We start from the raw sequence: 24,498 nt of genomic DNA on the forward strand, positions 1-24,498 counted from the left end.
TGAGAGGAGGGAGAGAGATGAGGAGGGAGAGAGAAGAGAGGAGGGAGAGAGAGATGAGAGGAGCGAGAGATGAGAGGAGGGAGAGATGAGAGGAGGGAGAGAGAGAAGAGGAGGGAGAGAGATGAGAGGAGCGAGAGAGATGAGAGGAGCAAGAGAGATGAGAGGAGGGAGAGAGAGAAGAGAGGAGGGAGAGAGAGAAGAGAGGAGGGAGAGAGAGAGAGAAGAGAGGAGGGAGAGAGATGAGAGGAGCGAGAGATGAGAGGAGGGAGAGAGATGAGAGGAGGGAGAGAGAAGAGAGGAGGGAGAGAGAGAAGAGAGGAGGGAGAGAGAGAGAAGAGAGGAGGGAGAGATGAGAGGAGCGAGAGATGAGAGGAGGGAGAGATGAGAGGAGCGAGAGAGAGATGAGAGGGAGAGAGAGGGAGAAGAGGGAAGAGGAAAAAGAGAGACGGAAGAGAGAGGAGAATGTGGAGGGGAGGAGATGTGGAGGGGAGGAGAATGTGGAGGGGAGGAGAATGTGGAGGGGAGGAGATGTGGAGGGGAGGAGAATGTGGAGGGGAGGAGATGTGGAGGAGAGGAGATGTGGAGGGGAGGAGAATGTGGAGGGGAGGAGATGTGGAGGGGAGGAGAATGTGGAGGGGAGGAGATGTGGAGGAGAGGAGATGTGGAGGGGAGGAGAATGTGGAGGGGAGGAGATGTGGAGGGGAGGAGAATGTGGAGGGGAGGAGAATGTGGAGGGGAGGAGATGAGGAGGGGAGGAGAATGTGGAGGGGAGGAGAATGTGGAGGAGAGGAGAATGTGGAGGGGAGGAGAATGTGGAGGGGAGGAGAATGTGGAGGGGAGGAGAATGGGAGAATGGGAGGTACAGGAAGGAGGAAGACTGCTGAACCGCTATTGGCTGACAGGAGAGAGGAGGCGGGTGTTTTGTGTATAATGTTTTAATTGGTAGTTATAACAATTGGTAACAACAATAACCATTGGTCCTTGATGGGGAGGGGTGTTAACCTCCCGTCACACACACACATTCTCACACATACTATCATACACACACACGCCCTTTCACATACACACACACACTCTCTCACACACGCGTGTGCTCTCTCACACACACACGCTCTCTCACACAGGTGTTCAGGGAGGGGTGAGGAGGGGGGGAGTCAGAAGAAGTCCACATCCTCTGGAGCGTCCAGGTCTCTGTACTCTATGATGCTGCGAGGGTCTCCACGCATCCCCCTGCACACACACACACACGAGAGAAATACAGAGCAATATTAACACTAATCTTAATGAGCCAAACTTACCACTGGTGTGTACCAGACACACACACACACCTGGTGTGTACCAGACACACACACACCTGGTGTGTACCAGACACACACACACCTGGTGTGTACCAGACACACACACCACACACACCTGGTGTGTACCACACACACACACCACACACACCTGGTGTGTACCAGACACACACACCACACACACCTGGTGTGTACCAGACACACACACCACACACACCTGGTGTGTACCAGACACACACACCACACACACCTGGTGTGTACCAGACACACACACCTGGTGTGTACCAGACACACACACCACACACACCTGGTGTGTACCAGACACACACACACACACACCTGGTGTGTACCAGACACACACACACCTGGTGTGTACCAGACACACACACACCTGGTGTGTACCAGACACACACACCACACACACCTGGTGTGTACCACACACACACACCACACACACCTGGTGTGTACCAGACACACACACCACACACACCTGGTGTGTACCAGACACACACACCACACACACCTGGTGTGTACCAGACACACACACCACACACACCTGGTGTGTACCAGACACACACACCTGGTGTGTACCAGACACACACACCACACACACCTGGTGTGTACCAGACACACACACCTGGTGTGTACCAGACACACACACCACACACACCTGCCGCCACTACTGCGACTCCTCCCAGGGTAGCCTCCATGTCCTCCATGTCCTCCGTGTCCTCCATGTCCACGGAAGTTGTCATAGTTACCGCGGCCTGCTCCGAACTGGTGGTGGGGATATTGGGGGCCACCACCTGAAACACACACGGTCACGGTCACACACACCATCCTGAATATATATGTACTGTCTTCCAGGTTATCTAAGGTGTGAGAGGGGTCATCGTGGGGACGGAGGTGTGTTTACCTGGGAAGCCGGGCATGGGGAGGCGGGGCTGAGGGGGGTATCCCAGAAGGCTTTGCCCCTGAGACTGACCAGGAAACACCATCCCAGGGAGAGGAGCACCTACACACACACACAGTTTTAAGAAGTGTAACAAAAGCAGGTCAGGTTCAGGTGTGTGTGTTCATACGTGTGTGTTCATACGTGTGTGTTCATACGTGTGTGTGTTCATACGTGTGTGTGTGTTCATACGTGTGTGTGTGTTCATACGTGTGTGTGTTCATACGTGTGTGTGTGTTCATACGTGTGTGTGTTCATACGTGTGTGTGTGTTCATACGTGTGTGTGTTCATACGTGTGTGTGTGTTCATACGTGTGTGTGTGTGTTCATACGTGTGTGTTCATACGTGTGTGTGTTCATACGTGTGTGTGTTCTCACCCTGGGAGGGAGGGGGGAGGGGCTTGTTCTCTGGAAGGGCGGGTCTTTTGGCATCAGACAGGAAGTTGTTGAAGAACTCGACTTCCTTCCTGACCTGAGTCACCTTGTCACCATGCTTGTTCAGGATGTGTTTACGGACGAACTCTGGAGCCTGGACACACACACACAACATCAATTTAGTGTCAGAATACTGTATCCGCAAACATCACCACATACACACTCACACAGATACACCACCCACACTCACACACAGATACACCACACACACACACACTGATACACCACACACACACACACACACACACTGATACACCACACACACACTGATACACCACACCCACACACACTGATACACCACACACACACACACACACACACACTGATACACCACACACACACTGATACACCACACACACACACACTGATACACCACACACACACACACTGATACACCACACACACACACACTGATACACCAAACAGATCGTCTAACCTTGAACTTCTTCCCGCTCAGTGGACACAGCCACTTATCCTTCCCCAGCTCCTGGCTGTTGGCTGCCAGGAACTTCTCCACTTCCTGCTCCGCCTCCTTCCTGCCCAGCAGCCCCGCCTCCTCCTCAGACACCTGCTCTGATTCGCTGAGGAGAGGAGACAGACGCTGCTCACACACACGCTGCCACTCTGACACTGTGCACACACACACACACGCACGCACACAGACACAGGTGTTATAGTTAGAGGTGTGAATAAATACACAGTTGTGTGTGTGTGTGTGTGTGTGTATGAGGTGTGTGTGTACCCTGGTGCTGGCTGACTCTGTTGGGGGGTACAGGTCCTCTGACATGCAGCAGGCCACAGCGGTGCGGCATCTCATCCTCTGCAGGGTAGTCACAGCTGTTGTAGTAGTCTACTGAGTGGACCACCCGCAAGTACAGCACCAGTCTGTCCAGGACCTGGGGGGTTACACAGGGTGCAGAGAGGGTGTGCATCAGAGAGGGTGTGCATCAGAGAGGGTGTGCATCAGAGAGGGTGTGCATCAGAGAGGGTGTGTGCATCAGAGAGGGTGTGTACATCAGAGAGGGTGTGTACATCAGAGAGGGTGTGTGCATCAGAGAGGGTGTGCATCAGAGAGGGTGTGCATCAGAGAGGGTGTGCATCAGAGAGGGTGTGCATCAGAGAGGGTGTGCATCAGAGAGGGTGTGCATCAGAGAGGGTGTGCATCAGAGAGGGTGTGCATCAGAGAGGGTGTGTGCATCAGAGAGGGTGTGCATCAGAGAGGGTGTGTACATCAGAGAGGGTGTGCATCAGAGAGGGTGTGTGCATCAGAGAGGGTGTGCATCAGAGAGGGTGTGCATCAGAGAGGGTGTGTGCATCAGAGAGGGTGTGTGCATCAGAGAGGGTGTGCATCAGAGAGGGTGTGCATCAGAGAGGGTGTGTGCATCAGAGAGGGTGTGCATCAGAGAGGGTGTGCATCAGAGAGGGTGTGCATCAGAGAGGGTGTGCATCAGAGAGGGTGTGTGCATCAGAGAGGGTGTGCATCAGAGAGGGTGTGTGCATCAGAGAGGGTGTGCATCAGAGAGGGTGTGCATCAGAGAGGGTGTGCATCAGAGAGGGTGTGTACATCAGAGAGGGTGTGTGCATCAGAGAGGGTGTGCATCAGAGAGGGTGTGCATCAGAGAGGGTGTGCATCAGAGAGGGTGTGCATCAGAGAGGGTGTGCATCAGAGAGGGTGTGCATCAGAGAGGGTGTGCATCAGAGAGGGTGTGCATCAGAGAGGGTGTGCATCAGAGAGGGTGTGCATCAGAGAGGGTGTGTGCATCAGAGAGGGTGTGCATCAGAGAGGGTGTGTACATCAGAGAGGGTGTGCATCAGAGAGGGTGTGTGCATCAGAGAGGGTGTGCATCAGAGAGGGTGTGCATCAGAGAGGGTGTGTGCATCAGAGAGGGTGTGTGCATCAGAGAGGGTGTGCATCAGAGAGGGTGTGTGCATCAGAGAGGGTGTGCATCAGAGAGGGTGTGCATCAGAGAGGGTGTGCATCAGAGAGGGTGTGCATCAGAGAGGGTGTGCATCAGAGAGGGTGTGCATCAGAGAGGGGGTGTGTGTGTGTCACCTTGACCAGCTTGTCGTCTCTCTCCACAGTGATCTCCCCGGGGGCGGAGTCTTTAGTGGGGTCGGCAGGGTCGTTGCCCCCGGAAACGCCGGTTAGCTCCTCCTCCTCAGCGCTGACCTCCTCTATGAGGTAATCAGTGATGTTCTCCAGCACAGGGTTGGAGGGCTGTTCCACACACACAGTTACAGTTCCACACACAGTTCCACACACAGTTCCACACACAGTTCCACACACAGTTCCACACACACACACTTCAGCCCTCCCACGTCTCACCTGTCTCCCCCCCTCCCCCCCCCCCCCCTCCAGAGGGCGTGTCTGGTGTCCAGGGTCTGGACCAGCCGGGCTGACAGCTTGATGTCGTGTCTGAGGATGGAGCGATGCTGAGTGAGTCCAGACACGCTCCGGACACGTCGGGCCAGGTCCCTGTTCACCACCGGGGCCAGCTCACAGTCACGCAGCTGCACCAAGCATTACCACAGCTACCGTTACCACAGATACCGTTACATTTACATTTAGTCATTTAGCAGACGCTCTTATCCAGAGCGACTTACAGTAAGTACAGGGACATTCCCCCGAGGCAAGTAGGGTGAAGTGCCTTGCCCAAGGACACAACGTCATTTGGCATGGCCGGGAATCGAACTGGCAACCTTCAGATTACTAGATTACACACACACACACGTACCCTGATGTTCTGCAGGTTCCAGCAGATCTCTTTGATGTTCACACTTCGGTCAAACGTCACCCAGCACCTCCTGTAGAACCTGCACACACACACCATGAACACACACACCATGAACACACACACACCATGAACACACACACACCATGAACACACACACATCATGAACAGCAGTGAAGGTGTACCCGTCTCACCTGTGTTCAGGCTGGGGGTCGGACAGGGCCACCCTCAGGAACCCTGGGAACCTGCGACACAACTACACACACACACATCATACACACACTGAATCCTTATGCTAGGAACTGATGTAAATGTGTTTCTACTGTGTGTGTACTCACAGCGGTGATCTCCTCTTTAGAGATGGATGGGGCCAGACTCCTGATGAACAGAGAGGTGGTGAGGTGGAGTGGTCTGGGCTGAGCAGGGCCCTTCTCCTCCTCCCTCCCCCTCTCCTCCTCCCTCCCCCTCTCCTGCCCCCTCTCCTTCCTCCGCTCGCCCCTGTCTGAAACACACACACACACACACAGGTGTGAGAGTGCTGCTAAAAGTGTGATGAGGTAGTCAGTAGACCAGCAGTACAGAGTGACAGTGTGTGTGTAAGACAGGTAATCATATGATGAGTCTCACCTTCCTCTCCCTCCTCCTCCTCCTCCTCCTCTCCCTCCTCCGAGGGGGAGGAGTCACTGTCGGAGCCACTCCCCTCCCCGCTGTCAGCTGACGCACTCCGCTTCCTCTTCCTGGCCTGGGAGGAAGGGGCGGGGCTTGGTGTGAGCAACAATGGTAGATTGGTGGACTGTATTTATATAGTACATTTAACAACACCTCACGGTACACCCAAACAACTTTACAGCTGCCTCTCATTCACACACACACACACTCACCCTGTACAGCTGCCTCTCATTCACACACACACACACTCACCCTGTACAGCTGCCTCTCATTCACACACACACACTCACCCTGTACAGCTGCCTCTCATTCACACACACACACACTCACCCTGTACAGCTGCCTCTCATTCACACACACACACACTCACCCTGTACAGCTGCCTCTCATTCACACACACACACACTCACCCTGTACAGCTGCCTCTCATTCACACACACACACACTCACCCTGTACAGCTGCCTCTCATTCACACACACACACACTCACCCTGTACAGCTGCCTCTCATTCACACACACACACACTCACCCTGTACAGCTGCCTCTCATTCACACACACGCACACGCACACGCACACGCACACACACACACACACACACACACCCACCCTGACCCCTGTTCCCCCCGACACTCACTTTTACCATCACAGCCTTCTTCTCCTCTTTCTCTTCCCCCTCTTCTCCCTCTTCCCCCTCTTCCTCTCCTCCTTCTGCTTTCTCTCCATTTTGCTGCTTGGACTCCTCACCTCCCTCCTGGAAGAGAAGGAGGGAGAGATGGGAGAGAGAGAAGGAGAGAGAGGGATGGAGAGGGTGGGAGAGATGGAGAGAGAAGGAGACAGAGATAGAGAGAGAAGGAGGGATAGGGAGAGAGGGAGGGAGAGGTATGTAGAGAGAGGGATGTAGAGAGAGAGAGAGGTATGTAGAGAGAGATGTAGAGAGAGAGAGAGGTATGTAGAGAGAGATGTAGAGAGAGAGAGAGATGTAGAGAGAGAGAGTGGGATGTAGAGAGAGATGTAGAGAGAGAGGTATGTAGAGAGAGATGTAGAGAGAGAGAGATGTAGAGAGAGAGAGGTATGTAGAGAGAGATGTAGAGAGAGAGAGATGTAGAGAGAGAGAGAGAGGGATGATGAGAGAGAGAGAGATGTAGAGAGAAAGAGGTATGATGAGAGAGAGAGAGATGTAGAGAGAGAGAGAGAGATGTAGAGAGAGAGAGAGAGGTATGATGAGAGAGAGAGATGTAGAGAGAGAGAGAGATGGTGAGAGAGAGGGATGATGAGAGAGAGAGATGTAGAGAGAGAGAGAGATGTAGAGAGAGGAATGTAGAGAGAGAAAGAGGGATGTAGAGAGAGATGTAGAGAGAGAGAGGTAGAGAGAGAGGGATGAGAGAGGTAGAGAGAGAGAGATGTAGAGAGAGAGAGATGTAGAGAGGTATGATGAGAGAGAGAGATGTAGAGAGAGAGAGAGAGAGGTATGATGAGAGAGAGAGAGATGTAGAGAGAGAGATGTAGAGAGAGAGGTATGATGAGAGAGAGAGATGTAGAGAGAGAGAGAGGTATGATGAGAGAGAGAGAGATGGTGAGAGAGAGGGATGATGAGAGAGTGAGATGTAGAGAGAGAGAGAGAGAGAGAGAGAGAGAGAGAGAGAGAGAGAGAGAGATGTAGGGAGAGAGAGAGAGATGTACAGAGAGAGAGAGGTATGATGAGAGAGAGAGATGTAGAAAGAGAGAGAGAGGTAGAGGTATGTAGAGAGAGAGAGAGATGTAGAGAGAGAGAGAGAGGTATGTAGAGAGGGAGAGATGCGTGTTACCTGGTTGTGTGTCTGGGTGGGGGGGGAGGGGGGGTCTCCAGGGGGGGTCTTCTCCTTCCTGGGGGGCGCTGCCTCCCCCTTCTCCCCCCCCACCTCCCCCGTCTCTCCTGTCGTCAGCTCCAGAACCTGCAGGTCGTGATCTGTCCCTCCCTCCATCTTTATCACCGCTGAGGAGAACAGGTCACATAACACTCTATCATCCCTCCATCTTTATCACCGCTGAGGAGAACAGGTCACATAACACTCTATCATCCCTCCATCTTTATCACCGCTGAGGAGAACAGGTCACATAACACTCTATCATCCCTCCATCTTTATCACCGCTGAGGAGAACAGGTCACATAACACTATCATCCCTCCATCTTTATCACCGCTGAGGAGAACAGGTCACATAACACTATCATCCCTCCATCTTTATCACCGCTGAGGAGAACAGGTCACATAACACTATCATCCCTCCATCTTTATCACCGCTGAGGAGAACAGGTCACATAACACTATCATCCCTCCATCTTTATCACCGCTGAGGAGAACAGGTTAGATATCTCTATCATCCCCACCCCCGCCCTCTCTCACCTGCATCCAGCAGTTTGAGGATGGCGGGGGCGTGTTCCATGTCAAGTGACAGGTTGTCCATCCAACCGTTGTCCAGCAGGAAGAGGAAGACACCCAATCGGTTCCTGAGAGCAGCGAGAGACTCCGCCCTCCTCAGCCCCACCTCATCTGGGTGGTACTTAGACCTGAACCTGAACAACATGTAGTCATTTAGCAGACGCTCTTGTGTTATGTTACCCTACCATACACATGTTACCCTACCATACACATGTTACCCTACCATACACATGTTACCCTACCATACACATGTTACCCTACCATACATGTTACCCTACCATACACATGTTACCCTACCATACATGTTACCCTACCATACACATGTTACCCTACCATACACATGTTACCCTACCATACATGTTACCCTACCATACACATGTTACCCTACCATACATGTTACCCTACCATACACGTTACCCTACCATACACATGTTACCCTACCATACATGTTACCCTACCATACACATGTTACCCTACCATACATGTTACCCTACCATACATGTTACCCTACCATACATGTTACCCTACCATACATGTTACCCTACCATACACATGTTACCCTACCATACATGTTATCCTACCATACACATGTTACCCTACCATACATGTTACCCTACCATACATGTTACCCTACCATACACATGTTACCCTACCATACACATGTTACCCTACCATACACATGTTACCCTACCATACATGTTACCCTACCATACACATGTTACCCTACCATACATGTTACCCTACCATACACATGTTACCCTACCATACATGTTACCCTACCATACATGTTACCCTACCATACACATGTTACCCTACCATACACATGTTACCCTACCATACACATGTTACCCTACCATACACATGTTACCCTACCATACATGTTACCCTACCATACACATGTTACCCTACCATACATGTTACCCTACCATACATGTTACCCTACCATACACATGTTACCCTACCATACATGTTACCCTACCATACATGTTACCCTACCATACACATGTTACCCTACCATACACGTTACCCTACCATACACGTTACCCTACCATACACATGTTACCCTACCATACATGTTACCCTACCATACACATGTTACCCTACCATACATGTTACCCTACCATACACATGTTACCCTACCATACACATGTTACCCTACCATACATGTTACCCTACCATACACATGTTACCCTACCATACACATGTTACCCTACCATACATGTTACCCTACCATACACATGTTACCCTACCATACATGTTACCCTACCATACACATGTTACCCTACCATACACATGTTACCCTACCATACATGTTACCCTACCATACACATGTTACCCTACCATACATGTTACCCTACCATACACGTTACCCTACCATACACATGTTACCCTACCATACATGTTACCCTACCATACACATGTTACCCTACCATACATGTTACCCTACCATACATGTTACCCTACCATACATGTTACCCTACCATACATGTTACCCTACCATACACATGTTACCCTACCATACATGTTATCCTACCATACACATGTTACCCTACCATACATGTTACCCTACCATACATGTTACCCTACCATACACATGTTACCCTACCATACACATGTTACCCTACCATACACATGTTACCCTACCATACATGTTACCCTACCATACACATGTTACCCTACCATACATGTTACCCTACCATACACATGTTACCCTACCATACATGTTACCCTACCATACATGTTACCCTACCATACACATGTTACCCTACCATACACATGTTACCCTACCATACACATGTTACCCTACCATACACATGTTACCCTACCATACATGTTACCCTACCATACACATGTTACCCTACCATACATGTTACCCTACCATACATGTTACCCTACCATACACATGTTACCCTACCATACATGTTACCCTACCATACATGTTACCCTACCATACACATGTTACCCTACCATACACGTTACCCTACCATACACGTTACCCTACCATACACATGTTACCCTACCATACATGTTACCCTACCATACACATGTTACCCTACCATACACATGTTACCCTACCATACATGTTACCCTACCATACATGTTACCCTACCATACACATGTTACCCTACCATACACGTTACCCTACCATACACATGTTACCCTACACACGTTACCCTACCATACACACGTTACCCTACCATACACACGTTACCCTACCATACACACGTTACCCTACCATACACATGTTACCCTACCATACACATGTTACCCTACACATGTTATCCTACCATACACATGTTACCCTACACATGTTATCCTACCATACACATGTTACCCTACACATGTTATCCTACCATACACATGTTACCCTACACATGTTATCCTACCATACACATGTTACCCTACACATGTTATCCTAGCACAGAGCAGGGGGTGAGAGGTGTGTGTGTGTGCTCACCACTCCTCCTCCTTGTGCAGCAGGAAGAAGTCATGCAGCTGCTGTCGTCTGTAGTCGATCTTGTACTGGTTGTACCTCTTCACAGCCTCCGTCTCGTCCACACTGTCGTCGCTGGAGAGCAGGAACTCCTTGAAGCTGCGCATGGAGGGCGGGGCGGGGGGAGGGAGGTCTGGGTCGGACATCCCTCCCAGTCTGGGGGAGGGCCAGGTGCAGAGCTCAAGAGGAGAACAACATACAGAGGCGGAAGATCAGGAGAGCTGGATCTTTCGGTGTGTCCTACCTGCCCTGTAGAGGGTGTGTGTGGTGCGGGTGCAGGGGGGCCATGTCAGGGGGGCCCCAGCCCTGGGGTCCAGGAGGGGGGGGGTAGGGGGGCCCTCCCCCGTACGGCAGCTCATAGCCCCCCCTGTAGGGTTCTCCTCGATGTTCCTCCCTGTGGCGGGGCAGGACGGTTACAACACACACACACACGACATGGGGCTTGGTCTGCATCACACACACACACACACACACACACGACATGGGGCTTGGTCTGCATTACACACACACGACATGGGGCTTGGTCTGCATCACACACACACGACATGGGGCTTGGTCTGCATTACACACACACGACATGGGGCTTGGTCTGCATTACACACACACGACATGGGGCTTGGTCTGCATCACACACACACGACATGGGGCTTGGTCTGCATTACACACACACACGACATGGGGCTTGGTCTGCATTACACACACACACACACACACACACACACACACACGACATGGGGCTTGGTCTGCATTACACACACACACACAGCTGGCGTACCAGTCCCTCCTCATGCGTTTGTGCTGGGGGCTGATGTGTCTCGGAGGAGAGAAGCGCTCCCTGCGCCCCCGATCGTAGTCCCTCCTCCTCTCACGAACACGCTCCCAGTCCCTGCACACACAAACGCTGTTACACATTGATCATGGACACCTTTCCAGTCCCTGCACACACACAGGTTACAATATACACCCTAAGAGGCATGCGTGTGTCCGGTGCGTGCTCACCGTTCCGGCCAGTCCTCACGGCGCCGGTCCTCCCTCTCTCTGGACCGGTCTAGATCGCTCCTCTCCCGCCGGAACTTGTCCCGCCGCCGGCGGTCGAACTCGTCATCGCTGTCTGCCATCGCTCTACGGTACAGACACGGCGGGAGTCACACCTCGGACGCCCGGTTTGGACTAGCGGGTAACTCTGCTACTCTGGTATATACCTGCGCTTGGGACCCGGATTCACATGCCGACCCATATCCCTGCCTCGCTCTCTCTTGTCTCCGCTGAACAGTACTGGCACAAAGAACTCCTGCATTTAACCATGTAACACAAACCTGCTCACAAACTCTCAAGAACAAGGAATACTGAAGATCGATCTGCGGTGCCTACACGGGCACCGAGCAGGAAGCTGGGGGCTGAAAGATCCGCTAGCCGAGCTGCTGTACCGTGTCTATCCCAGCATGCTGACCCGTACAGCTTCTCAACTTCTAGCACTTTACACAGATTAGCTAACTAGGTATCTGGTCCGCTAGCTGGGTTTAGCTTATGCTAGTCAGATAAATACCACATCTTAGTAGATAAACAACTTAATACTTGCTACTAACATGTTTTAGAGTGTTTGTTGGTGAGCTCGACGTGGTTGCTGTGCTAACATTCCTCAACAAAGAAAGTCTAACTTGTTAGCTTAGCCTCCCTAGGCTAGCTTCAGGAAGCTGCGGCTAACCTAGCTTAGCTCAACGTTCAAGCTAACACATGCCGCCTCAGTTCAACAGCATTAATTTTCCTAAACACAGACTCGTGATCGTGGTAAACATGACAGCGTGTAGATAGTCGGTGCAGATAGTTTACCTGGTATATATATATATATGTGCGTGTATATCTGTATCTCCCGGTTTGCACAAGGTTGCTAACTGGCGCGCGTGAGACCACCAACAATAGATCCCGCCGCGGTGCGCGTGCGCAAGGGGAGGAGTCTAACCGCTTCCACTCCAACACCGTTCAAACCTGACACTGTTAGCGTGGAATATAGTCGACTAACACTCAGCAAGTATTGTTTTATTAAATGTTAAACGCTGTAACGCTTATAGGTATGTACTGGTATTAAATCCAAACGTGCTGTTGTTTAAGAAGAGTGCCCGTTCCTAGGCTGTAGTTGGTTTATTTGATCACATGAGGGAGCCAGAGGCCCATGCAAGTCACCTGAGCGGTCTGGGATGAAACGCGTTTAGTCTATCTGTGAGAATGTGTCTGTGTGTGCGTGTGTCTTTCTGTCTGTCTGTGAAAAAGAGTGTGTAAGTAGGTGTGTTAGTATGTGTGTGGTTTCTACATTTAGTCATTTAGCAGACGCTCTTGTCCAGAGAGAGTGTTTCTAAAACACAGGAGTGCAGAGAAAGGAAGCACCTGGTATCCTGAATCAAACACACACACACTCCAACACGCTAAACACTACATAGCCTATTGTTATGTATTGCTGTGTGTATAGTGATTAGTGTGTTATACAGTATGTTGCTGTGTAGTGTATATAGTACTGCATATCGTGGCTATTATATGCCTGTATATTGTGTTCATAATATTTTGTTAATTTCTGTGTTTGTTGATGGTTTCGTGATGACGGTCTGATGTATCCACGAAACCGATGTGGATGCCGGCTACCGGACATGTTTTGATTTCCCGGGGCGAGATACAGCGACACTAGCCCTTTAACGCCAGTCGCGTCTCCGGTTCCAAACCCTGACGTCACACGGGACATGGCGACCGACTGGAACTGCTGAGCGAGTAGGGGGGGCTCGAGGCGAGGGCGACTCACGGGGCCGCGCGCAGACACACCGCGGCCAGCGGCCACCTTTTTTCTGTTTTTATTTTCATTTTATTTTTATTTTTCGGCTATTATACAGCTGTTCGGTAAACCGGCGGATACTCGGCCCCGCTGTGTCCGTTTCCCGGTCTAGAGGTCATACTCCAACCCAACCGGCCGACCGACAGAACCTCACCGAACTCTGCCTTTCCGCCGCCGTGATTTACCACCCCTTGGTCGTCACCAAAGTTTCCGTCGTCCCGATTTCTAAACTTAACGGAGTTTAATTGTCCTGAGAATTTCACAAGACCCTCGCGCGTAATAAACCTCTATCGTTACGTGGTAAGAGTTTTATTAGAAGTTTGTGAAAGTTTTACTTTGTGTGCGCGTGTGGGAATACCAGAGGACACAGCGCCCCCACCCAGCGCAGGCCCCGGTTCGGGACAGAGGAGGTGTTAAGACAAATCTCCCGTTAATACATTGTGATCGTACGGATTGCGTAATCACACCGCACCGACAGGGAGCCAGTCGGCGCGGGTGATCCACGAGACCCACCGTTTCTTCCACTCCGCTAAAGGTGAGTCATTTCTTGGCCAGGGCCCGGGTCGTGTCTGCCTAGGCTAACAGACTGAACTGTCTGATGTGCCGTGAGCGCAGATGGTGAACCGGACTTGTGTGTGTTGGACATGGCCGGGGAGAAGGGGAGAGAGTCTAAAGTTAGCTTGTAGCTTGGTGAAGATCACAGGCATTCCTTCCCCGGCACACCCAGCCGCCAACCCGGCCGCTCACCGTACGCTGTACTGGCGTTAGAAGTTAGTGTGAATGCCCCGGAGAGAAAGGAAACAACCGGCTCTCTTTTAAGGACACGTGTGTGCGTGTTTGTGTAGAGGCAGCGATGGTACGGTGTCGCCTGAGAGGTCATGTGCCCCGGTGTCCCGGAGGTGATACCCAGTTACCGGGACTGTGACCACAGTCCGTTCTAAGTCTGGCAGGTGATGTTTGGTCTATGGATGACGTCCGCGGCGGATATCATGATTGTTTGTTAAGACCTGTCTGAGGAAACAACCAAGGATGTGTGTGTTCATTAACAACTGAGCAATGTTTACCTGTAGTGTGTCCAGACACACTGTCCATATCTGATGTTTTACCTATCTCTCCATCTCTCTCTCCTCCCTCTTTCTTTCTTTCTTATTCTCTCCCTCCCTCTCTTGTCTCTCTCTCTCCCTCCCTCCCTCTCTTAGTAAACACCGTCACCTGTGCTGTATGGGAGGAGTTGTGTGTTAGTCAGCAAACACACAAACCAGTCTGTAAGCCACAGTCACACACTGTTCTAGCACGGCCATGAGTACGTAGCTTGAACTGTGTGTGTGTGTGTGTGTGTATGCAGGGTAGAATACCTATCCTGTGATGTCACAGGTTTTCCCCAGTTGCACAGAGAATGCATTCCAGACCTCCCCTTCGCTGTTCTCACCCAGAACACACACTCCCAAGATGGTTGTAATACCAGCTGGTTAACCCAACTTGGTTTAAAGGTGGCATGTGCACAGTGTGTGTGTATGTGCACAGTGTGTGTGTGTGTGTATGTGCACAGTGTGTGTGTATGTGCACAGTGTGTGTGTATGTGCACATGTGTGTGTGTATGTGCACAGTGTGTGTGTATGTGCACAGTGTGTGTGTATGTGCACATGTGTGTGTGTATGTGATGTAACATGTCCCACCATATGCAGACTTTGTTGACAAGGTAAACACACACACACACACACAGGGCGGTCTTTGTTCTGCTGGTGTTGATTGCAGCAGCAGGGTTGTCTAGGGCAGGGTGTGTGTGTGTTATTTATGTGTTAGTATCTATGAGTTTAAATTGAGTAGTATTTTAGCATAGTGTAGTTGTGTACAGCAATATTGTAGCATCGTCTAGAACAGTTAATGTTATAGATTATACAAGTACAGAGTAGTAATATGTAGTTAATATAGTAAAGTTGTGGATCAAGTATTGTGTAATAGTATTACAATATTGTACAGTAGAGTATAGTTTGGTATAGTGGTGTATAATTTAGATACATTACATACTATTCTCTTTGTTCTTTTACTCGATTATTTGTCTGGTTGTGTTGTGTGTGTGTGTCATGTTGTGTGTGTGTGTGTGTCAGAGTGTGTGTGTGCTTATTACAGGGTGCTGATGTTTAAATTACAGACCATGTCTCCAACACTGACTCTCACGGCAGGATGTGTGTGTGTTTGTATGGTGTGTGTGAATGTGTTTTGTATGGTGTGTTTGAGTGTGTGTTTGAGTGTGTGTTTGTATGGTGTGTGTGTTCTTGTCCATCGGTGAAGAATCCAAGTAGCTGATGTCTGAAGAGAGACACCATGACACCTAGTGGAGAGAGAGAGGGAGGGAGAGAGAGAGAGAGAGAGAGAGAGAGAGAGGGAGGGAGGGAGGGAGGGAGGAAGAGAAGGAGAGAGGGGGAGAGAGAGAGAGAGAGGGGGAGAGAGAGAGAGTGAGACAGAGAGAGAGAGAGAGAGGAGGGAGGGAGGTGGAGGGGGAGAGGGAGGGAAATTAAGGATATCTATGGGTGAAGGGCCTACTGCAAGCCTTGCCACTAGATATGTATCTCATTGTCACAACCTGAGGAACAGTGAATCAACCTTGTATGACTGTTAAACCTTTCTGTCTTCTGTCATCTTAACATGCATTTATCTGTTACTTTTCTACAGTCCCCAACTTACTATGCTACTGTTGTTTTGCCATATTATTATTGTTAGACTCCTTGTTAATTGTTATGATATATATGTTGAAATGTCCATTCAATATGGACTGCTTTGGCAATACTGCTCAACCCGAACTGTCATGCCAATAAAGCATACTGAACTGAACAGAGAGAGAGGGAGGGAGGGGGAGGGGGAGGGAGTGTTCTCTGTAACAGCCTGTCTCCTCAGCAGGAATGGAGTGTGTGTGTTTGTGTTTGTGATGGGGTAAGCACATTCATTCCAGAATGTGTTTGTTTCACAATTCTAATAGGGTAGGGATGGAACAAGATAACTCACACACACACTCTCACACACACTCTCACACACTCTCTGCCTCCCTGCTTTGTGTAGATGTGTGTGAGTGTGAAAGTGTGTGTGTGTGTGCAGCACTGCTCCAGGGCAGCGTTCACTGGCTGGCTGCCAAACATTCACCTGCACCTCAACCACCTGTTAACCTGAGAGAGAGAGAGACAGAGAGAGATAAAGAGAGAGACAGATGGAGAGAGAGAGAGATAGACAGACAGAGACAGAGATAAAGAGAGAGCTAAAGAGAGAGGGGGAGAGAGACACGTGAATACATGGTTTCCATGGAAACGCTCTCTAAGTATATAGACCAGACAGACAGCTGGAATGTGTTTGAGGAGAGAGGGTAAGAGAGAGAGAGGGTAAGAGAGAGAGAGAGAGAAAGAGGGTGAGAGACAGAGAGAGAGAGAGAGAGAGAGAGAGAAAGAGGGTGAGAGAGAGAGAGAGGGTAAGCGAGTACGGGGAAGATCAGGAGACTCTGATGAGCGACGCAACTACACCTGCTACCTGTGTGACTGACCTTGCTCTCTGATTGGCTGTGTGCAGGGACAGGGGTCAGGGGTGATGGCGGGGGCGTCGGTCAAGGTGGCGGTCCGAGTACGACCCTTCAACTCCCGGGAGACGAGTCGAGACGCCAAGTGTGTGATCCAGATGCAGGGCACCTCCACCTGTAAGTGCACACACACTCACACTCACACACACACACTCACACTCACACACACACCTCCACCTGTAAGTGCACACACACACACTCACACACACACACACACCTCCACCTGTAAGTGCACACACACACACACACACACACACACCTCTACCATTGAAATTCAGTAGGTTTGTGGGCCTGGAAGGAACAATGCATTCTGGGATGTTTCCGATTGGTCTTTCATATGCTTATCTTCTCTCTCTTTCTTCTCTCTCTCTCTCTGTCTCTCTCTCTCTCTCTCTCTCTCTCTCTCTCTCTCTCTCCCTCCTCTCTCTCTCCCTCCTCTCTCTCTCTTCCTGCCTTTCTCTCCGCCCCTCTCTCTCCCCCCCTCTCTCTCCCTCTCCCCTCTCTCTCTTCTCTCTTTCTATTGTCACGTCCCCAGTTAGTTATCTGATCTACACAGACAAAGGGAGGACAAGTCTCTCACCATACACTATCTCTCTCACACACACACTCTCTCTCTCACACACACACACTCTCACACAAACACACACTCTCTATCTCTCTCTTTCTTTCTTTCTCTCTCACACACACACTCTCTCTCACACACAGACAATAAAGGGAGAGGCTTGAAGGGATGTCAGGCATGTTTCCTTCATCCCCATGTTAATGAGATGTGGTGTGTGTGTCTGTGTGTGTGAGAGAGAGTGGATGTGTGTGTCTGTGTGTGTGAGAGAAGGCTCTGTTGCATCAATGCTCACCCTATAAATAAACTGTGTGTGTAGGGAGGGAGGGAGGGAGGGAGGGAGGGAGGGGAGGGACACACATGTGTTTCACCAAACCCAAAATGCCTGTCAGTCATGTGACTACTGAGTACACTGTTATTTATACACACACACACACACACGCACTAGTAGTTAACCTCTGTCCTGTAATACTTCTCCCTGAGGCTAAACCAAACTCTAACAGAGTGGTGTGTGTGTGTCTGTGTGTGTGTTCTACTCCAGGCATCATCAACCCCAAACAGCCCAAAGATGGAGCCAAGAACTTCACCTTCGACCACTCCTACTGGTCACACACCTCGGTGAGAAACACACACTCACTCACTCACACACACACAACACACTCACACACACACACACTCACTCACACCCCACGTGTTTACCAGTTATTTATTGTGTGTGTGTACCTGGGGTATGATGTGTGTGTGTGCAGAGTGAGGACCCAGACTACGCCTCCCAGCTGCAGGTGTACCGGGACATCGGGGTGGAGATGCTGCAGCACGCCTTCGAGGGCTACAACGTCTGCATCTTCGCCTACGGCCAGACGGGGGCAGGCAAGAGCTACACCATGATGGGACGCCAGGAGAAGGATCAGGAAGGCATCATCCCCCTGGTACACACACACACACATCATCCCCCTGGTACACACACACACACACACACATCATCCCTCTGGTACACACACACACACACACATCATCCCCCTGGTACACACACACACACACACATCATCCCCCTGGTACACACACACACACACACATCATCCCCCTGGTACACACACACACACACACACACACACACATCATCCCTCTGGTACACACACACACACACACACACACATCATCCCCCTGGTACACACACACACACACACACGTCATCCCTCTGGTACACACACACACACACACATCATCCCCCTGGTACACACACACACACACACACATCATCCCTCTGATACACACACACACACACACACACACACACACATCATCCCTCTGGTACACACACACACACACATCATCCCTCTGGTACACACACACACACATCATCCTCTGGTACACACACACACACATCATCCCCCCTGGTACACACACACACACACACATCATCCCTCTGGTACACACACACACACACACATCATCCCTCTGATACACACACACACACACACATCATCCTCTGATACACACACACACACACACATCATCCCTCTGGTACACACACACACACACATCATCCCTCTGATACATACATACACACACACACACACACACATCATCCCTCTGATACATACACACACACACACACACACACACATCATCCCTCTGGTACACACACACACACACACACACACACACATCATCCCCTGGTACACACACACACAGACCCAGGCCCAATTGGACCCTGTCATTGGTTTGGGGGAAGGTGTGTCTCCATTGTGTGTTCTGTGTTGTGTAATGTTGTTGGCATTTGGCGGTGCTGTTCTGTGTCTGTGTTTCTGACCCCTGCTGCACACTAATTTCCTTTCTAAGGATAAATAAAGTTGAATGTTGAAAGGTCCCTCCTCGTCCCTCATCCCTCCCTGTCCTCCCCAGTTGTGTGAGGACCTGTTCCAGCGTGTGGGCCACAACACAGACCCGGAGCTGTCCTGCTCTGTGGAGGTCAGCTACATGGAGATCTACTGTGAGCGCGTGCGAGACCTGCTGAAGCCCCAGGGCCGCGCCGCCCTCAGGGTCAGGGAACACCCATCATGGGGCCCTACGTGGGAAGACCTGTCCAAGCTGGCCGTCACCGTCACCGGATACGCAGACATACACAACCTCATGGACTGTGGGAACAAGGCCAGGTCAGACATACACAACCTCATGGACTGTGGGAACAAGGCCAGGTCAGACATACACAACCTCATGGACTGTGGGAACAAGGCCAGGTCAGACATACACAACCTCATGACTGTGGGAACAAGGCCAGGTCAGACATACACAACCTCATGGACTGTGGGAACAAGGCCAGGTCAGACATACACAACCTCATGGACTGTGGGAACAAGGCCAGGTCAGACATACACAACCTCATGGACTGTGGGAACAAGGCCAGGTCAGACATACACAACCTCATGGACTGTGGGAACAAGGCCAGGTCAGACATACACAACCTCATGGACTGTGGGAACAAGGCCAGGTCAGACATACACAACCTCATGGACTGTGGGAACAAGGCCAGGTCAGACAGGAGAGTGTGTGTGTGTGATGTGAGAGTTGACATGAGTACTGATGGAGTATTGTTGTGAGTATTTATGATAGTATTGACACAGTACTGATGAGGGGATTTGATCAAATGTGCCCTGCAGGACTGTGGCAGCCACAAATATGAATGAGACCAGCAGCAGATCTCACGCTGTGTTCACCATCGTGTTCACCCAGAGACGCAGAGACCTGCTCACCAGCCTGGACTCAGAGAAGGTGGGGAGTGTGTGTGTATTTGCTGTGTATCTGCTGGTGTAACCTGGTGTCACCCAGTGTGTGTGTATATGCTGGTGTAACCTGGTGTCACCCAGTGTGTGTGTATCTCTGCTGGTGTAACCTGGTGTCACCCAGTTTTTGTGTATATGCTGGTGTAACCTGGTGTCACCCAGTGTGTCTGTATCTGCTGGTGTAACCTGGTGTCACCCAGTGTGTGTGTATCTGCTGGTGTAACCTGGTGTCACCCAGTGTGTGTGTATCTGCTGGTGTAACCTGGTGTCACCCAGTGTGTGTGTATCTGCTGGTGTAACCTGGTGTCACCCAGTGTGTGTGTATCTGCTGGTGTAACCTGGTGTCACCCAGTGTGTGTGTATCTGCTGGTGTAACCTGGTGTTGCTCCCCAGGTCAGTAAGATCAGCCTGGTGGATCTGGCCGGCAGTGAGAGAGCAGACTCTTCAGGGGCCAAGGGCGTGAGACTGAAGGTGAGAGAGACACACACACACATACATGCAAACACACATACATGCACATGCACACACTCAAAGAAGTGGCCAGACATTTTAACCCTAACCTTTACACACTGTATCAATCTGTGTGTGTGTGTGTTGTCCACAGAAGGAGCTAACATTAACAAGTCTCTGACTACTCTGGGGAAAGTGATCTCTGCCTTGGCTGAAATGGTAGGTTCTCACACACACTCACACACATCATACACATCCCACACACACACACCGAAGTCTCTGATGAGTCATCCTCTCTCAGCAACAGGGCAGTAAGAAGAGGAGGAGTGACTTCATACCCTACAGAGACTCAGTCCTGACCTGGCTCTTGAAGGAGAACCTGGGTGAGTTAGGGTTAGGAGAGGGGAGGGGAGGGGAGAGGAGGGGAGGGGAGGGGGGGAGAGGAGGGTTAGGGTTAGGAGAGGAGAGGAGAGAGGAGGTTAGGGTTAGGGTTAGGAGAGGAGAGGGAGAGGGTTAGGAGAGGAGAGAGGAGGAGGGGAGGGGAGGGGGGGAGAGGGGAGGGGAGAGGAGGGGAGGGGGGAGAGGGGAGGGGAGAGGGAGGGGGAGAGGAGAGGGGAGGGGAGAGGAGGGGAGGGGGGGAGGAGGGGAGGGGAGAGGGGAGGGGAGAGGAGGGGGGAGAGGGGAGGGGAGGGGGAAGAGGGGAGGGGAGAGGAGGGGGGAGAGGGGAGGGGAGAGGGGAGGGGAGAGGAGGGGGGAGAGGGGAGGGGAGAGGAGAGGAGGGGAGAGGAGGGGAGAGGAGGGGGAGAGGGGAGAGGAGAGGGGAGAGGGGAGAGGAGAGGGAGAGGGGAGGGGAGGGGAGAGGGGAGGGGAGGGGAGGGGAGGGGAGGAGAGGAGAGGGAGGGGAGGGGAAAGGAGAAGGACCTGTGAACAAATGTTTGTCCTCAAAAGTGACTCTTGTGCGTCTCCCTCAGGTGGAAACTCTAGAACAGCCATGATCGCAGCTCTCAGTCCTGCAGACATCAACTATGAAGAGACCCTCAGTACACTCAGGTACCCCACCTCCCCCGCCCCCTCCCTACTCCCCCGCCCCCTCCCTACTCCTCCGCCCCCCCTCCCTACTCCCCCCGCCCCCTCCCTACTCCCCCGCCCCCTCCCTACTCCCCCGCCCCCACCCTACTCCTCCTCCCCACTCCTCCTTCCTCCCCCCTTCCCTTCATCCCTCCCTCCCTTTGTTTCTCTATCTCTCCATTCTCAGCCCCCACATGATTGATAATTGTGTGTGTGTGCAGGTATGCGGACAGGGCTAAGCAGATCAAGTGTAACGCGGTGATCAACGAGGATCCAAACGCCCGTCTGATTAGAGAGCTTAAAGATGAAGTGAACAGACTCAGAGATCTGCTGTTCTCACAGGGCCTCAGTCAGCTGCTGTCTACAGGTACACACACACACACACACACACACATATATATATACACACTCACACACATATACACACATTCGCGCACACACACACCCACCCTCATACACACACACAAATATTCACACTTGCACTACACACACATTCACACACACACTCAATGCACAAATTCACGTAATATTATTTATGTGAATATATATATATTTGTCTTCCCCTCACAATCCTCCCTCCCCCCTCCTCCCCACTCCCCTCTCCCCTCCTCCCCTCCCACCCCCCCTCCTCCCCTCTCTCCTACCCCCTCAGCTGGTGACGACAACAACAACAACAGCAGTGAGTCTGCCCTGCCCTCCTCGCCTGCCAATCACAATGAACGAGCCCCACCCCCCCAAGAGTGACTCCACCCCCGGATCTGACCATGCCTTGGAGAGAGACTCCGCCCCGATCACATGACCGAGGACTTTGCGGAGGGGGAGGAGTGTGTTGCCACAGAGACCATCAGCAAGGAGGAGGTGGCAGAGGCCCTGCTGGTACGAAGTCTCCGCCCACATTCTGACTAGGCTCTGCCCTCTTTCTGCTTCTGGAAGACTGATGTAACCTGTGTGTGTACGTGTGTGTGGGTGTGTGTTGTGTGGGGTGTGTGTGTGTGTGTGGGTGGTGTGTGTGTGTGGGTGGTGTGTGTGTGTGGGGTGTGTGTGTGTGTGTGTGTCATGCAGGAGACTGAGAAGATCATAGCCGCAGCTGAATTGAGACTTGGGAGGACAAACTACGGAAGACAGAATCTATACGACTGGACAGGTAGAGGAGGAGGAGGAGGGGGAAGGAGGGGGGAGGAGGAGGAGGAGGAGGGAGGAGGGAGGGAGGAGGAGAGGGAAGGAGGAGGGGGAGGAGGAAGGAGGAGGGGGAGGAGGAGGCGGGAGGAGAGGGGGGAGGGAGGAGGGGGAGAAGGAGGAGGGGGAGAAGGAGGAGGGAGGAATTGGTGAGAACAGGTCTGAGAAGTCCACTGGGACTAATGTCCCTCTCTCTATCCTCTCCCACCATCTCCTCCTCCCCTATCTCCTCCCTATCCTCCCCACCTCTCAGAGAGTCGTTGTTAGCAGGATGGGCGTGTCAATCAAGGAAGATGGAGGAACAGTAGGAGTTTCTCCCCAAAAGGAGTAAGAACACACACACACACAAACACACAAACACACACACACACACTCACACACACACACACACTCACACACACTCACACACACACCTGACTCTATCTTTACTTTAGGCATTACTGCACAGGTGTCACTTTTGGTTTGTGCATGTGTTTGTGTGTGCGTGTGTGTGCGTGTGTGCGTGCGCTGTGCGTTGTGTGTGTGTGTGTGTCAGACGCCCCACCTGGTCAACTTGAATGAAGACCCTCTCATGTCAGAGTGTCTGCTGTACTACATCAAGGAGGGCATCACAAGGTTAGTCACATCACACATTGTTTATATACATTATCATACTGATCATTATCATACTATTTATATACATTATCATATTGATCATTATCATACATTAACACACTATATTATCATACTGTTTATATACATAATCACATTGTATATTATCATACTGTATATATACATTATCATACTGTATATTATCATACTGTATATTATCATACTGTATATTATCATACTGTTTACATACATTATCATACTGTACATACACATGATCACACTGCATGTTATCATACTGTTTAATACATGATCCAGTACATTATCATACTGTTTATATACATGATCCAGTACATTATCATACTGTTTACATACATGATCCAGTACATTATCATACTGTTTATATACATGATCCTGTACATGATCATACTGTTGCTCTCCTCTCCTTCAGAGTGGGTCAGCAGGAGGTGGACATCCGGTTGAGTGGTCAGTTCATCA

The 24,498-nt window shown here is 51.1% G+C and overlaps 2 protein-coding genes across 2 annotated transcripts in view; one reads left to right on the top strand and one right to left on the bottom strand.

Moving 5' to 3' along the window:
• Window positions 1-904: 904 nt before the first annotated feature.
• Window positions 905-12,801, bottom strand: LOC134009532 (serrate RNA effector molecule homolog). The gene is made up of 20 exons (XM_062449040.1): window positions 12,199-12,801; window positions 11,996-12,118; window positions 11,772-11,882; window positions 11,241-11,390; window positions 10,961-11,152; window positions 8,467-8,636; window positions 7,891-8,057; window positions 6,720-6,836; window positions 6,042-6,156; window positions 5,753-5,916; window positions 5,609-5,670; window positions 5,418-5,496; window positions 5,033-5,193; window positions 4,736-4,907; window positions 3,425-3,578; window positions 3,119-3,312; window positions 2,626-2,776; window positions 2,212-2,310; window positions 1,966-2,101; window positions 905-1,230 (listed from the first exon to the last, which is right to left on the bottom strand). The coding sequence occupies exons 1-20, from the start codon at window positions 12,291-12,293 to the stop codon at window positions 1,155-1,157; spliced, it is 2,688 nt and encodes an 895-aa protein (XP_062305024.1). The 5' UTR covers window positions 12,294-12,801; the 3' UTR covers window positions 905-1,154.
• A 906-nt stretch (window positions 12,802-13,707) lies between these two features.
• The window catches only part of kif1ca (kinesin family member 1C, a), a 17,899-nt gene continuing 7,108 nt past the window's right edge, over window positions 13,708-24,498 (top strand). Inside the window, exons 1-15 of the mRNA XM_062449921.1 lie at window positions 13,708-14,349; window positions 17,370-17,493; window positions 18,477-18,553; window positions 18,685-18,864; window positions 19,841-20,091; window positions 20,596-20,707; window positions 21,112-21,188; window positions 21,321-21,387; window positions 21,476-21,551; window positions 22,140-22,218; window positions 22,458-22,603; window positions 22,889-22,915; window positions 23,012-23,112; window positions 23,948-24,027; window positions 24,452-24,467. Of these exons, the coding sequence (XP_062305905.1) occupies window positions 17,388-17,493; window positions 18,477-18,553; window positions 18,685-18,864; window positions 19,841-20,091; window positions 20,596-20,707; window positions 21,112-21,188; window positions 21,321-21,387; window positions 21,476-21,551; window positions 22,140-22,218; window positions 22,458-22,603; window positions 22,889-22,915; window positions 23,012-23,112; window positions 23,948-24,027; window positions 24,452-24,467 (1,395 nt within the window). The 5' untranslated portion in view covers window positions 13,708-14,349; window positions 17,370-17,387. The remainder of the gene's footprint in view (window positions 14,350-17,369; window positions 17,494-18,476; window positions 18,554-18,684; window positions 18,865-19,840; window positions 20,092-20,595; window positions 20,708-21,111; window positions 21,189-21,320; window positions 21,388-21,475; window positions 21,552-22,139; window positions 22,219-22,457; window positions 22,604-22,888; window positions 22,916-23,011; window positions 23,113-23,947; window positions 24,028-24,451; window positions 24,468-24,498) is intronic.

Source organism: Osmerus eperlanus, chromosome 23 (genome assembly GCF_963692335.1).
Source record: "Osmerus eperlanus chromosome 23, fOsmEpe2.1, whole genome shotgun sequence".
Taxonomy (NCBI): Eukaryota; Metazoa; Chordata; class Actinopteri; order Osmeriformes; family Osmeridae; genus Osmerus; species Osmerus eperlanus.

Bases quoted from the DNA above. Each gene is read 5' to 3' on its own strand.
- LOC134009532 (XM_062449040.1), bottom strand. From the start codon at position 12,293: ATGCAGGAGTTCTTTGTGCCAGTACTGTTCAGCGGAGACAAGAGAGAG. The intron at 11,153-11,240 runs GTAGGACACACC...GCCCTCCCCCAG, and splicing joins ACACACCCTCTACAGGGCAG to ACTGGGAGGGATGTCCGACC. The intron at 2,311-2,625 runs GTGAGAACACAC...GTGTGTGTGTAG, and splicing joins CCTCCCCCCTCCCTCCCAGG to GTGCTCCTCTCCCTGGGATG.